The sequence below is a fragment of the Eptatretus burgeri genome, chromosome 9, assembly GCF_056783735.1.
Source record: "Eptatretus burgeri isolate ZD-2024b chromosome 9, Ebu_testis_v1, whole genome shotgun sequence".
In the NCBI taxonomy this organism is placed as follows: domain Eukaryota; kingdom Metazoa; phylum Chordata; class Myxini; order Myxiniformes; family Myxinidae; genus Eptatretus; species Eptatretus burgeri.
The window spans coordinates 92548358-92564955 of NC_140969.1; the positions used below are offsets into that span (position 1 = coordinate 92548358).

Sequence of the window (16598 nt, forward strand, 5' to 3'; positions counted from 1 at the left end):
CTCCATCCATCTATCCATCCACAAATTGTCAATTGGATTCCACATTACAACTCACCATCTCTCCATCCATTAACCCACTTTCCTGCTCACCCTCTCTCCATTGTCCATCCATCCACCCACATCCCAACTCCCTCTACCTCCAACCCATCCATCTACTTTCCTGCTCACCCTATCTACATCATGCATCCATCCACAAATTGTCTACAATTTGATTCCACATTACAACTCACATTCTATCCATTGTCCATCCATCCATGTTCTAACTCACCCTCTCTCCAATTTGATTGATCCAAGACTCCCTCATTCCCCCAGTTTCCAGGTTTTCCTCAATCCATCCAAGTCTCCCTCATTCCCCCAGATTCCAGGTTTTCCTCAATCCATCCAAGTCTCCCTCATCCCCCAGATTCCAGGTTTTCCTCAATCCATCCAAGTCTCCCTCATCCCCCCCCCCAAATTCCAGTTTTTCATTCATTCATCCATCCTCGTCTTACTCCTCCCCCAGGTTTTCCTCAATCCATCCATCCAAGTCTTCCAAATCCCCCAGATTCCAGGTTTTCATTCATCCATCCATCCATCCAAGTCTCCCTCATCCCTCCAGATTCCAGATTTTTCTCAATCCATCCATCCAAGCGAGTCTCCCTCATCTCCCAGCTTTTCCTCAATCCATCCATCCATCCGAGTCTCCCTCACCCCCCCCCCAAGTGTTCTTCAATCCATCCATCCTAATCTCCATCATCCCTCCAGAATCCACATTTTCTTCCATCAACCTATTTACATGAGATCTTCCTCCCCCCTCCCCTCTGCCAATGTCACTGGACAACCCATCTTCCTTCAGCACACGATGTGCCCCACCCTTTCCACTGCCCTCTCATGACCCACTACATATTTGTCGTGACGGAAAATCCATTAAAGGAATTACTACCTTCAGCTGGTCTCTCAACAAGCAGCTGGCTAACAGTGTTGTGAATAATAATAGCAGTAAATATAATCTCAGAAAACACAAAACCACTTCCAAATTGTAGTTGCATTTACTTCTCAGTGAATGCTCAAACCAGAGTCCAACGTCCTCAGAATAAATCTACAAAAGCTGCGACAACAGTTGTTAACATGACCTTGGTCTGGATCTCTCTACGAGTTACCTCCCAGCGTCAGGCACGTTCTTATAGACAGTTGTAACTAAGTTTGACAAGTTTAACTTTACTTAAAGCGCCATGTTATTAAAATGTGTACCAAATGTATGTCAACTGTCTGGCTCCAGGAAATATGGGCAAGCACAATTACAAAACACTCTCGAGTGTCATCTACATGTTACATACTAGTAGGGCATGCTTGTAAACTGCAAGCGACAACTCAGGTACACCCGACGTGCACACATAATAAATATAACCTCGATGTATTTGATAAGTAGATTGGAAGAAGTTTTTACATTTGACAAAATGGATTGCAGTTTCGTTCCATAAGCCGCTATATAACTCTACCAGTGATTAGAATGAGCTGTTTATTTAAAAGTTTACAGCTGCAGTAATTTTTAAATGTAAATATGGCAAGGGTTAATAAGAGGTGGAAGAAACAACTAGTTCAAGTGTAAACTCCATTGGGTCATGTCTTGGGTCATGTGACCCACCGTGAGCAGGGTGAGGCTGCACCGGCCGACTTTTATTTGGGGATATTTTTGTTTATGGACATTTTGTGACCGTTTTGTGATTTTTTTTTTTCCTGGGATATGGGCTTTGAGTTGCAGCAACATGCAAAATTCCACCTTTCTCACCCACCTGAAAGGCACAAAAAATTTATATCAGTGAGCGAGTCAGTGGTTAGAAAGAGCTTTAAATCTAAGATTACAGGTTGGGAGGACATAGATTCAAGTGATCGAGGGAATCTATCGTTATCACAAGGTGACTGTTCCATTATAACCCTAATTTGTTCCCTGGCAGATCACAGACAGCTTCAAGAGGTTCGTATTAGGTTCACAAAAGCTTCATTCCAGGTACCTGTAAACACTTCACCATGGGATAGGGATCATGAAAGGAGGGACGTCAATGACTCGAAGGCAGTTCTTCTCGCTGACGAATCCAGATTTTAATCTTGATTATAATGACAGGCATGCCAGAGACCTGGCGACAAGATTTTTTGAAGAGGAAGTTGCAGAATGTGATAGATATGCAAGAGAATTTGTCACGGTGTGGGCTACAACCAACTTTCAGTGAAGGACAGACAGCACCGCAGCCTCAGAGCTGGAAGGTCCTGTGATGAGATGCTCCATCAGATAGACACATTTCGCTGTGCAGTCCATGGCCAAACGTGTTACTATCTGATGCCCACAGTGACCAAGGAGCAAGGCTGTAGGTTAGAGCAGGAATTTGGAATTTGGCTCGGGTGCTCTGGCACACGGGGCCGCCCAGTTTAATGTCCATGCGAGGAACGGCACACACATTGATGCTTTGCCCTGCCTGCGAGACACCGGCGTGACAGTTTATAGCTGGTCCAAGATTCAAACACAGGTCAAACAGCTCAGAGGGGATTGTGCATAACTCCAGGCTATCCTGTTAGCCCACTTGCCCACAGTGAGCAAGGAAAATCACTGCCATTACATAACAGGAAGCTCCCAAGAGGATCAGCCAGTGACAATTCCTGACCTGAAACCCAATGGTCATGCTTGGTTCATGCTAGAGAATGCGATATCAACCAATCCAGTGCGACCCAGGACACTGCAGAAGCTCCAGCTCATTCTTGAATGGGCTCAGCTTTCCACAAAAAAAAAACCTGTTTCATGTCTTAAAGTAGTGAGAAATTAAGTTGTTATTGAAAAAGTGTCAGTGTCTCTTCGGTGACGTGGATAACTATATCGATTGCTTGATATACATAACTTTCAAGGCACAGTGTGAATCTCCTTGTTGCGAGAAATCTTAATTGCTCATCAAAAGTTGCTGCACAGTACGAAGTATACGTGCCATCGCTTAAAGATTTGTAAGCCTTGACCAAACAACAAAAATTATTGACATTTAGCCAATTTGTCAGCACAAGGAACGGCAACTCGAATGATCAGTTAATGCCCCACGATTCATAAATAAGATATGAAAAAAACGGCCACTTGGTCCATCCCGAAGACGTTGCCCAAAACCACTTCACACCGACTTTCAAAACAAATGCTGCACCGATGTCAGGGACTCGTACGTTATTAGCAGGAGGATGTGATGTGCCGAGTCCATGGAGATTAATAGAGGAGAAAGGAACACGGGTAATTCGAGAACGGAAGAGAGGAAAAGCCGGTCCGTTGCTGGATATAAGCTTACACTGTTTCACATTATACCGGATATTTTTTGCAGGTTTTTCTTTACTTCAAATTAAACGTTACAGCGGACCCCTTCCTCCCACTCCCCCCACTGTGGTCGAGGCCAAATGCCAGTCTTTACCCAAACTAAGCCATCTCCAACAGATGTCATCAAGCATTGCACATTACGACAATGTTGAACCAAGTGCAATGTGTGACCTTCATGGGTTTAAACGGAATTCGATTTGCAAGTTCTGCCCTGACGTGAGCTATGCTAACATCTGGACCCTGAACAGATTAAACTCGACTTAGGTCACACAATTTTCTGCACTTCAGTTTACAGCAATGTAGTGTGGGGTTGGGGGATGTCGGGGGTTAACAAAGTCAAAAGTATTTTTAGGTGCTTTTCACCGGGGACACGTGCATCTTTTTTAGGTGCATCTTTTCAAGATGATGTATTGGAGATGCTGCAAATGCAAAGCAAATGTCAGCCATTTCAACCTTGTAGATTTCATCAAGTCAACGACATTTTGAGTCAAAACAATCCAAATAAGAAAGAGCACTTGCAAATATCAAAATACTTCAGACTGTTTTCGTTTTCAAAATCAAAACAACATAGAGATATGGAAGCCTGTAGAACAAAGGCCTGATGCTTTAAAGGACAACTGTTAAGTTGTGATATCAGCTAGGAGTATTGGTGTTGGGGGATCAATTTACCGAAGTGACTTTGAACAAGATTTGAAAGAAAAAAACAACCCATAAATTTACAATCGTTTATTCGCTCAGATGAATCATGTGACTGCAGGTTTGCCTCGGTTCCTGTCGGGGTGCGGCAATGGCGCTGATGTAGTTCCCCCTGTAGCTTAGGGCAGGGATTTGGAATTTGTTCATGGTGCTGGCAATAGCTCGCCTACTCTTTGCGAAGGACACTGTGGGATCTTTAACGTCCACTAACGACTGCTGGCAGACGGGACGCCCAGTTAAACGTCGAATCTGATGGACGGCGTGCACAGTGATGCCTTCCCTTGCACGTGAAACACCGAGGTGGCAGTTTAAAGCTGGGTCGGGATTCAAACACAGGCTCGACAGCTCAAAGGTGAGTATGCATATCTCCAAGCTGTCCTGCCAGACCACATTGATTTCAATGCCTACATGAGAAACGAGAAACGTTTTTCTTTGGAGCAACAACTATGAGACACCAGTTTACAACTAGAAGGGCACTTGGTAGAGCGCATACCGCCGCCACATAATGCCTGATCCACGAGAACATATCTGGCCCAATACATTTTTGAAATGACCGTTTTTGGCCCCCCCATCTCTCAATGGTGAAGAATCACTTTAAAAATTAAATAAACATCGTATCCAGATCCGGATTTGGATCTTCACCAAAATCGAATCAATTTGTCGTGGTCACACACCCAACCTGTCCACTAAGTTTCATCTGAATCCGGACACAACTTTTTGAGATATCTTGCACACAAACAGACAAACAAATAAACATACAGAAGGATGAAAACATAACCTCCTTCACCTTCGGTGGCAGACGGAATAAGGTGAGGGAGCTAACAGTTAAAATATCTTTTTGGCAAAATGCATCCCAGCTAATCCAGGCCTCTGACAACCAGATCATTAACATGACAATATGGGGAAAATGTACTTATTTATACAATATGGCTTTAAAATATGAAGAAAGTTAAACAAGAACACAAATGCTGTGTAATGTCTACTACAGGTGTATGAATGTGGTCATGGCTAGGCAAATTCACAATGGTATATTTCAAGGGGCAAGGAATCGGGTCTGAGAAAAAGAGGAGAATGAGAATGTTGGATACTAAAAACAGTGAACAGGGCCAGCCTCACACCTCATACATCTGTGCATCTGAATCGCAGTGAAACAGCACTTGGAGATTTCACGGCTGGAACAACATATAAGCAGGGGGGTGGCAGCAAATGCAATGGGCCATCCGAATGATGACTGCTTTTACATCAACACCACATTGACTGTCAGTTGAATACAAATAATTGATCACAAAGCTATTTATTTGAGTACACCTTGAGAGCATAATGGAACTAGAAGGGCAATCGGCAGAGCGCATACCTCCACCAGGCAAAACAGTTTATGTTTTGTATCCCACCGATAGTAAGGATCTGCATCTGGACCTGACCAGTATCTAATTGGCTTGTTCTTGTCACCTACCCAACTAATTTATCAAGTTTTGTCTTAATTCGTCCACATAGTTTTGAAATATCATGCTAAATATAGCTTTTGGCACTTTCTCTCAATGGTGAAGAATCACTTAAAAATGTGTTTTCAAAATTCTTGTATCCAGACCCAGATCTGGATCTTCACCAAAATCGAATCAATTCGTCCTTGTCTCAAAAATAGAATCAATCTCAAAAAGTTGTGGACGGATCCGGATGAAATTTTGTGGACAGGTTTGGTGTGTGAAAAGGACGAAATGATTAGATTTTGGTGAAGATCCGGATCTGACGACGAGAATTTTAAAGTGATTCTTCACCATTTAGAGATAGGGCCAAAACCTATATATAGTACGATATCTCAAAAAACTGTGGACGGATTCAGATGAAAATTGGTGGACATGTTGGATGTGCGGCAAGGACGAATCGATTCGATTCTGGTGAAGATCAGAATATGGATCTGAATACGAGATCGATTTAAATTCTAAATCGATTATTCACCATTGAGAGATAGGGCCAAAAACGATATATTTCAAACGATAGGGCAAGATATTTCAAAAATGTAATGGGCCCGATATATTCTTGTGGATCAGGCATTGCGTGGTGGAGGTATGCGCTCCACTGAGTGCCCCTCTAGTTTCATGATGCATTCAAATAAAATTTAATATCTAGAGTCATCAGACTCATCACAAACTACTCCGAAGCGATAAAGCTAAAAAATGAAGATAAAATGTGAATAAGTTCGATTAACAGAGAAAATCAGATTCTTAGTTAAACAAGTTTTTCAAACCCTTTGCCAAATTAACCCTATATCACTTCAGGAGCAAATTATTTGTTTGAAAGGTTAAAAAATAAGTGTCATCGGTTTCACCTGTATGTAATCAGTGGTTTACCTTAAAAATTAAACTCTCCCACTTATCTATGGAGTTTTAAGGTGAAACTCACTTGGTCAACCAACAAGTCAAACATGAAGACCAAGGAGCTTTCCAAAGAAGTCAGACATAAAGTGGTGGAAAAGCACCGCATAGGAGAGGGTTACAAGAAGATTATAAAGTTGCTCATTATCCCTCTGAGTACAGTGAACTCCATCATTAAGAAGTGGAAGACGTATCATACTACGTAGACTATACCCAGATCAGGTCAGATCAAGGTTATAAGAAGATTATAAAGTCGCTCATTATCCCTCTGAGTTCAGTGAACTCCATCATTAAGAAGTGGAAGACGTATCATACTACGTAGACTATACCCAGATCAGGTCACCCATACAAACTCAGCAGGTGGGTAAGCAGGAAACTGGTTCGTGATCTCACTGTAAATCAAACAATGACTTTGAAAGATCTGCAAGGCTCTATGCCTGAGATGGGGGTCAGTGTTCATCAATCAGCAATATCCCGTTCCCTTCATGGACAGGTGGTAAGAAAGAAGCCATTACTGAAAAAGACACATCTAAAAGCTCGTACGGAGTTTGCAAAAAAGCATCTTAATGATACTGTAGGCATGTGGAAAAATGTTTTGTGGTCAGACGAGACAAAAATTGAACTTTTTGGTGTAAATTCAAAGCGTAATGTCTGGCGCAAGCCTAGCACTGCACATCACCCAATCAACACCATCCCTCCTGTCAAACATGGTGGTGATATCATCATGTTATGGGGCTGATTTTCATCAGCAGGGACTGGCAAGCTTATCAGGATGGAAGGGACAATGGACGGTACAAAGTACACGAGAATCCTCGATGAAAACCTGTTTGAGTCAGCCATGAGTCTGAAACTGGGTCGGAGAGTCACATTTCAGGAGGACAATTATTTAAAGCACAAAGCTAAAGCCACACTGGAATGACTGAATAAGAATACAATAAATGTTCTTGAGTGATCCAGTCAAACTCCTGACTTGAACCCAACTGAACATTTATGGCGAGACTTGAAGATTTCAGTCCATCGACGATCCCCATCAAACTTAGCAGAACTAGAGCAATTTTCACGTGAGGAATGGGTAAAGATTTCACCATCTCACTGTACAAAGCTGGTAGAGACTGAGACAAAAACATTTGTAGCGGTCATTGCTGTACGAGGTGTTTCCACCAAGTACTGACCGAAGGGGCTGAACACTTTTTTTTCAACCAGTGAATTTTGATTTGTACCTGTTTCTTACAGGTATACCTGACATTTAACCTCCTTCAACTATACCAGTGTTTAGTTTGATTTCTTCAGTTATGAATAACAAAGTTCATTTAGAAAAATTGTTTCTACCTAATTCATAATTCATCTAAATGTGGCATTATTGAGAGGGGTTGAATACTTTTGCAAGCCACTGTATCTGCGTTCATCCACCAATTATGTCAATACAGGACAAAGAGCATTTTGTCATGGTATAAATGGATTTCACACCATCCATGACGAAAATAATCCATGAATTCATCCTCTTCAAGATGATGTATTGGAAACTTACCCAGAAGGCTATGTGGCTCATTCTGCGTATGCAGTATTCAACCCCATGAACTTGTTTTATTTACTTAACTTGTATGTAGTAACTCCATTCTTACAGTTAACCTAACCAAATTTAACATCCACATCCTTTTTCACAATTAACTAATATACCCATTTATACCCAAGTGATATCGTCAATAACCTCAAGACACGGAATTCCACCAGTGTATCAGAACACAATAGCCTATTCTTTATCAGAGATACCCAAGGAATCCTTAACCACGGGATATCATGTGATTTACTTTGGAATACCTTGATCACGCAGCTCAATGACAAGCATATGACCAAGCTATTCCGCCATCCCTCAACTTCACAACATCTGTCCTTCGATGAAGGTTTCCCATCCAACTACTAATTGTGCTCGACTTTGCTTTGCTTCCAAGACCTTACGGGATTGGGATATTCCAGCCGATAAATCATAGTGGAGGCAGTTCCGATGGGGACAAATGGCTCATGCCGTGTTGTGGAGACATTCCAGCCTGAAGAAGGGTTTCAATATCATTTATTAGCCCACGCTCGCTAAGCGAAAAGCAGGGTTAAGGGATAGGTCCCGTACATGCGTACGTGCATGTCTACATTTTGTTATTCCCTTTTCTCTGGAACCACTTGTTGGATTGACATGAAATTTTTGTGTTAGGTGCAACTACTCATGTAGAATGTTTTAATGATAATTATGACATCAAAGGTCACGTATATCTGGTGTTGGCTTAATGGCTAGGGTGGTGGGCTTGGGATCCTGAGTTCAAATCCCACTCGGCTGTTGAATTAATACCAGGTGGGGTTGACTCTGCCTGTCATCCTTCCGAGGTCGGCAAAATGAGTGCCAGCATGCTGGTATCCTGTGTCGGAGTGGAGATCCGTCCAGGATTGTGTCCAGTAGCCAAGGAGACTGCTTAGGCAGCACCAACACTGCACAGACTATGGTCCCAATGGAGGAATGGATGGATAGGTCACGTGGTCTGGTAGCCATGTTAGAAAAAAGGAGACACGTTTGACCTCTGTCTCTCCAAAACTGCTCCATGGAAAAAATTGAAAGTTCACAAATGTAAAGTACTCCCTATGGGAAACAAGCATGATTTTTTTTAATGTCATAAGTGCCTTTGTTATGATGTCATAATTGCAGACATGGAACGGCACATCCGATTAGCATGAGAATTTTTGAGGGTCATCTCAGGATAAATTGGTCGAGATTAAAAAAAAATTGATGATGTCATTGGTCATGTGGTTCAGCAGCCATATGAAAAAAAATAAATAAAAAAAAACCTTCAAAAATCTCCGAAACGGCTGAACAGATTGAGGAGAAACTTTACAGGTATGACCGCCTATCCATGAAGAACAAAAAGTTCTCCACCTATGATAGGTCACAGGTCACATGGTTTTGCAGCCAGATTGGATTTACCCGCAAACCTTTAAAAATCCCCTTCTCCAGAGGGCTGGACAGATCGAGGGGAAACGTCACACCAATGTTCCCCAAGCCTTGGGGATACCAGGGGATTCCCCAAGCCTTGGCGAGAAATAATTGATATGTCACATGGTCTGGCAGCCATATTGGATTGAAAGAAAAATGTTTAAAAAACCCTCTCTTGAACCTTTGCATCAATCAATGTGAAACTTCAAAATTATGATCTAGTTCTGATGAGGAATATATATTTTAAATCTCAACCTTATCAGATACATAGTCTAGCAGTCAGGATTATTTATTTCTTTTGAATCTGCGTTATTTTTGATTTTTTTTTTGTTGAATAAGGCCCACTTGGCTGCGCCTGGATGGGTTTGAGGGTAGAGGAGTAGCAATTAAAACCTGAGTCCTATCTAGGTTCCTCCTGATGACTTGATCTTTGCTTTTTGCTTGTTCAGGTGCCTTCTGATGGCTTCTGATGGTTCCAACCTCTTTCATTTAGTCTTTCATCTGATTTGAAGTTAATTTATTTAATTACGAATTTGCTGCCAGAAGAGTTGGCTCACACTAAGTCCATTTCATGATGGTGTGGGGTAAGTATTCGATGAATACCTTCTATTTTTGAGAAAAGTCCTCACAAGTACAGCATTGGATAGAGAAAGATCTTCATGATGTCGACAGGAATGGTCATCTTAGAAGATGAAACGTTGTCCACTACAACATACAAATGGTATAATGATAGGCTATCTTCACTGCAAAGAAAACGATATTGTTGAGAAATAATGGAACTGCAACACATTTGCCTTAATGTTGATTTGTTTACTGTCCACTGTCCAGTGTATGTCTTCCTCAACCCTCATCTTTTGATGATTATGTTGGACCGTACTCTTTGCAGAGCATTGGTGCTGCAGAAGCAGTTTCTTGGAAAGGGTGGTGCTGCAGAAGCAGTTTCTACGAGGTGGTTTTCCATTGCCTTCCCAGCATTGTTTGTCCTTGCTTTGTCCTTTAAATGCTGAGCGTCAAGCAAGGAAGCAGCACAAACCATGAAAAAAACAAAGTGTTTGGTATGACACAGATGAGGTTCGAACCATTACACCACCGAGTCTGATCCATCCTTCATTAGACACTGTTAAATAAGCATTTGCAAGTTTTCCCCGTTATGTAGGAGGATAGTCTGACAGAATGGTGTAGACAGTGCTGTCTCGTCTGGGTTCTAATCCTGACCTGATTATAAACTGTCAGATTGGTGCTTCACAGGCAAGTTGTTGCATCACAAAGTGCACTGTCCCTCGGATGGATGTCAAGCTGGGTGTCCTGTTTACTGCATTAGTTTGTGGACGTTAAAGATCCCACAGTGTCTTTCGTGAAAAGTAGGCAAGCTTTGGACCTTCAGGGGTCGGTGGACCTTCAGAAAAACGTCAGGCCGAGCCAGCAGGTCCACGACAAATACTTGGGTCAAAAACTTTCCCCCGGACTCAAGAGAGTGGGAAAAATTGGGGCCGGTTAAATTAGTTCTCAATAGATGTGGCTGCATATTGATCATTGGTAGATATCAACCATAATATTGTGCCATTCAAAATCTGAAGGTTCTTCTGAGTTAATCTGTCAATCATTTTGTCGTGTCTACCTTGTTTTCTAAATTGGCACAATATATTGTCTTCTGTTTCTTTACTTGAGAAGGCCTACTGTGAAAGAATCGTGGGTGCAATAACAAATCTGTTTTGCATACTATAGCAAGGAGGCAGCGGAGATATTTTGGCCACATTATGTGTCGCCCGAACCTACAAAAGAGCAATATTGACTGTTACGTTTGATGGAGGAAGAGCAAGAGGAAGGCAAAGAAGAAAAACGACAGACAATACGATAGATTGAATGAGCAAGTCTGAGATGGAGCTTCAAAGAACTACTGAAGATTTATTGGAATGGCGTTTCATAAATCGCCAACCTCTGGATCGGAGATGGCACCTAATGATGATGAATGTGACAACTGTGACCCTCTAAAATACAATAATCATAATATAATGAGTCAGCTCTTAACTCGTGGCATCTTAATTAGAACCAAGCTTCAATACTACAGCTCCTTTGCAGTGTGGGAAAATAATGCATAATTGCACATGCATGTTGGCATCGTGAAAGTAGGGATCATGAAAGTAATCATGCCAGATAAAGGTAATGGCGTTTCAAGTTTAGGTATGCTGTTCCAACACTTTTTACCATGCAACGTTGGTTGGCATCCAATTGGGAGGAGGAAATTCCCCCTTGAGGAAATGTCCTGCAAAGTGTGGTGAGAAAAGCGGCGCCATTGTTGTGGCGTCGCTGGTACCCAGAGTATTCCGGGAAGTGATGGCACTTCCTCCAAGTTCAGTGGTTGTGTTAAGTGTTTGTCTCATCAGTATGTCGATGTATGTGTGAGTGTATGTTCATGTGTGTGTATGACTGGTGGTTCCATTACGAGTCTTAGACCTTGTATAACATAAATAAATAAATAAAAACCGTACATGGCTCCACAGACGTTTTCAAGTTGGTTTACCATTTGGAATTGTAAACACCTGAGGGTGTAAGATTTTATCTGTGACACATAGTTAGAATCATCCTCCCTAAAATCCTGTTACCTGCACCCAGTAAATGCTATTTGTTCGAAACTTTGAAGAAACACTTTCTAGGTAAGCACCTCGGCATGAAAACACAAGTGGTCACAAAGGAATGCCAGTGCCTACATATGTAGGTTAAAGAGATCTACAAAAGCAATGTGATGAACCTGCTCTCTCATTGGGTTAAATGCATCAACTTGTCATTATAAATGTCCTGTTCGTGGCAAAAATTAAAGACATTGCTTTACATTCCACTATTCAGCATAGTTACTATAGTGTCTACAATGTTTTGACTCTTACTTGAGGTGGATACCCTCAAAGCTGTTCAAAGTTTGGCATCTGGAGCTAGACAAATGCATGCAGCCAGTCAGTTGCATGTCCCCTTTCATGATTTCCCAGTTATGGACAATGAAACAAATTACCAGTTTGTACATGTAACTTCCTCATCAAGGTCGTGGTGGGTCAACAAGTCCACAAGATGATCGATATCTTAGAAACATAGCAATGAGGTTTTGCCAATCCTCTGCACACGGGCTAAACAACCATTTCAGTACAGCCCCTGGGAGTCACCATAAAGGTGATAAAACAGTGAGAAACATGTTACAATAACTTATTTTGAGGTCTGGACAGCCAGTAACTACTCTACAACAGACCATAAGCAGACCCTAAAGTTGCATGAGAAAAGCCATATTAAGCAGCACAGGATATCATTTCACAACAATAAATTGGAAGGTTTCCGTTACACCAAAAAATTGAAACAGGTACACCAGGCAAAGTAATCCCCAAATACGTTCGTTGCGAGATGACGAAATAAAGCAAAAATAAATCTAACTGAAACAATACTGTTCCTGACCTTAAAGTCCAGAGGTCGAAGAGATGGCGCCAGTACTCGTCGGTGTGAGCGAGACGATCCTGAAGTTCCTTTGCCTGATCCGGTCCACTCAATAGTATTAGCCGCTCTCCAAACCCATGAAGCCTTCCACGTGCCCCTCTTGCCGCCACCATCTCGTCCCGGCACTCCTGGACGCCAAACAAATACATGGCATTTCATTTTCTACCCAAATCAAATTAAATCATTCAAACTAATGTCTTAATTTTAGGAAACATATGTCATCATCAATGTTCAAACTGTTTACACATAGAACTAGAAGGGCACTCGGTAGAGTGCATACCTCTGCCTGGCTGAATAGTTTATGTTTTGTATCCCACTGATAGGCCAGATCTGCATCTGGACCGAAACCAAAATCTAATTGGCTTGTTCCGTCACATACTCTACACATCCACCGAGTTTTGTTATAACCCGAACAAAACGTTTTGAAATATCATGCTATGGTCTAATCTCTCAGTGGTGAGTCCAATCTCTCAGTGGTGAGGAAACATCAATTTTTTACCCCCACCCCTCGTCCCACCTCTCCTCCACACCCCATCTTGCATCGATATACTCATAACATGCCCTTTCCATTTCCTTACCCTTACTCGTATTGGATCTGAGCCTTCCTTTTACTCTGCACCCCACTCACACTATACTACCCTCATATATCTTCATTCCCTCATATCGCAATTCACTTCCACCATCGCCCCTGTGGGTACATAATAAATAGTTGGCTCCTTGATAAACTAAACAAGAATGATAATAATCATGCCAGATAAAGATTATCACTACGATGGAATTAGAACCATCAATTCAGATAATGTGAATGAGAGTGTTCACAAGCTGCAAGTACTCACCTTTTCAAGTCTCAAGAGCATCGTCTCTAAGCCACATTCTCCATTCTGAGCCACCCTGCGTTCTAGGCTCGTGAGCCAGTCACAGAGCACTTTGTCACACTCAGCAAAGGTGTCCCACTCGCGTAACCGATTTTGTACACGCCGTCCACGAGTACAAACCTAAGCGGCATACAGTTCCACATTCAGGGGCCGATGGCATCATTAATGAAAGATATTCTGTAAAAGAAATTCTGTGGCTACAAAGAGACATTGGGAGGTTGCAGGTTTGGTGACAAACTATTTCACTCGTACAATAAGCACTGACCCTGTAATGCAACTGCTTCCACTGCCACTGCAGTCCGGAAACCTCGTATTCCAGCCGGGACAAGTCATAACCAGCCAAAGAGGACTGAAGGCCTTGCTGCAGCAGAGCCAATGGTACAAGATCTACAGCTGCTTCCTCAATCGTAATTTCCAGCTCCTATACACAAGGTGGACACAGCCCATGTCTATCGTTATCAAATATTATTTCACGATAACATTAAACATTGACTATTAATACGACCACGACTAATATTACTATTATCAATGAAGAATATTCTTAGCAACACAATTTAGGATATAAATGGCATGAGGGAAGGTCAATCCCTCATATATCCTCCTCTCCTATTCATTTGTCAATTATATTTTCATTTACACACCCCCACCCCCCTCACACTCCCAACCCCAGCCAGACAACCAGACAACCAGACGACTCTTAATACGAGCCAGGATAGACGGTAGAATGCTCATTGCCAAGCTGTCTTGTTATGGGTTAAATTCCCTCTGGAATTGGATCTTGTTATAAATTTTTAACTTGATGGTCAACTTATTGTGGAAGATGTATTTATTTTAAAAATGGAAACTTAGCCAATTTTCTAGGTAATAGCAGAGGTGTCAAAGTATATTCTGCAAAATTATGTGCCTCGAGACTAAATCTACTTAGTGATTAAAGTAGTACACGCTCTTTCACAAGCCTTGACCTTGTATACAAAAAAATATAAAAAAAAACTTTAGAAAGGCTACTTTTGGTTCACTTTTAGAGCAGCTTATTTGCTCCACTGCCAAAGGCAAGAAGATGATGAATTGCATACAATGTCTTGCAAAAATATTCACCCGCTCCAAAGTTTTCACCTTTTGATTTTATTTTATGATGCTTTCAAATCAAACATAATATATCGTCTGCACAAACGAGTCCAAAGTGATAAAGCGAAAAAAATTCAGATAATATGTCAATAAGTTAGATTAACACCTTAAAATCAGAAGATTCTTAGTTACACAAGTATTCAAACCCTTTGCCTAATTGACCCTAAATCACTTCAGGAGCAAATGATTTGTTTTCCAAGGATAAAAAATAAGTGTAATAGATTTCATCTGGATGTAATCAGTGGTTTAACTTAAAATGAAGCTCCCCCACTTTATATGGAGTTTAAAGGTGGAACTCACTTGGTCAACCAACAAAGCAAAGACTACCAAGGAGCTTTCCACAGAAGTCAGACAAAGTGGTGGAGAAGCACCGTTCAGGAGAGGGTTATAAGATGATTTCAATATCACTCATTATCCCTTTGAGTACAGTGAAATCCATCATTAAGAAGTGGAAAACATATCATACCACCCAGACTCGACCCAGATTAGGTCGTCCATCCAAACTCAGCAGGCAGGCAAGCAGGAAACTGGTTCAGGATGTCTCTGTAAATCCAACAATGACTTTGAAAGCAAGGCTCTATGTCTGAGATTGGAGTCAGTGTTCATCATTCAACAATATCCAGTTCCCTGCACAAAGCTGGCCTCAATGGAAAGGTAGTAAAAGAGAAGCCATTACTGAAAATTACATCTAAAAGCTCATGTGGAGTTTGTGAAAAAGCATCTTAATGACTCTGCAGGCATGTGGAGAAAACGTTTTGTGGTCAGACAAGACAAAAATTGAACTTTTTGGTGTAAATTCAAAGTGTTACATCTGGTGTAAGCCTAACACTGCACATCACCAGTCAACAGCATCCCTACTGTCAAGCATGGGGGTGGCAGCATCATGTTATGGGGCCGCTTTTAATCAAAAGGGACTGGTAAGCTTATCAGGAGAGAAGGGAAAATGAATGGTGCAAAGTACAGGAGAATCCTTGATGAAAACCTGCTTGAGTCAGCCATGAATCTGAAACTGGGAAGGAGATTCACATTTCAGGACAATGATCCGAAGCACAAAGCTAAAGCCACATTGGAGTAGCTGAATAAGAAGAAAACAAATGTTCTTGAGTGGCCCAGTCAAGGTCCTGACTTGAACCCAATTAAACATTGATGGTGAGTCTTGAAGATTGCAGTCCATCAACATTTACTGTCAGGTCAGGCTACATTAGATCTGTGATGTGCTACCGGTATCATGTAAACCTGTACTAACCTGTTCCATGGTCGGGTTGTCAATGACTAAACCGTCTCCCCCACCAGGTTTCCTGGTGAGGAGGGTGTGTGATACGGACACCCAGCAGGATTAAAAACAAAACCTGTCAAAGGACGGAGGAGTTCCTTGTGAGCCAACGGCCATCCATATCTAGTGCCCAACTGTGTCTGCGGACATCCTCCTGCAGTTGGGTTCCGATTGATTAGGAGGTTGGTGGCAGGATTTACACTTCATTCTGCAAAAACACCTCAGTCTGCAAAATCCACAAACGCAAAGAAAACTGAAAACTCACTCTGTGGGAGTACATGCTGTGCTGCTGCTCTTTGCAGGGCAGGTCACCAGATGACAGGATTGGGACAAAGCCTTCAGGACCTCCATTCCTTGATGATAGGAAGAAAAGCAGGGGGTAAACTTCCTGGGTCAGATTGCAGTGGTGTGTGGCGGAGTGGTGCTGAGGTGTCATCTCTCAGACGGCAGTCTCCTTGGGCTAACCTGAGGTGGTCCCTTCAGGTGGGTG

General features: G+C 42.0%; 1 protein-coding gene across 6 annotated transcripts in view; it reads right to left on the reverse strand.

Annotated features, from left to right (window-relative positions):
• LOC147020621 (nesprin-1-like) overlaps window positions 1–16598 on the reverse strand; it is a 464443-nt gene that overhangs the window by 116924 nt on the left and 330921 nt on the right. For all 6 annotated transcript variants that reach the window (XM_085896125.1, XM_085896126.1, XM_085896121.1 and 3 more), the window contains 3 exons: window positions 13976–14131; window positions 13672–13830; window positions 12797–12963 (listed from right to left, as the gene is read on the reverse strand). In XM_085896125.1, coding sequence (XP_085752251.1) covers window positions 12797–12963; window positions 13672–13830; window positions 13976–14131 — 482 coding nt within the window. The remainder of the gene's footprint in view (window positions 1–12796; window positions 12964–13671; window positions 13831–13975; window positions 14132–16598) is intronic.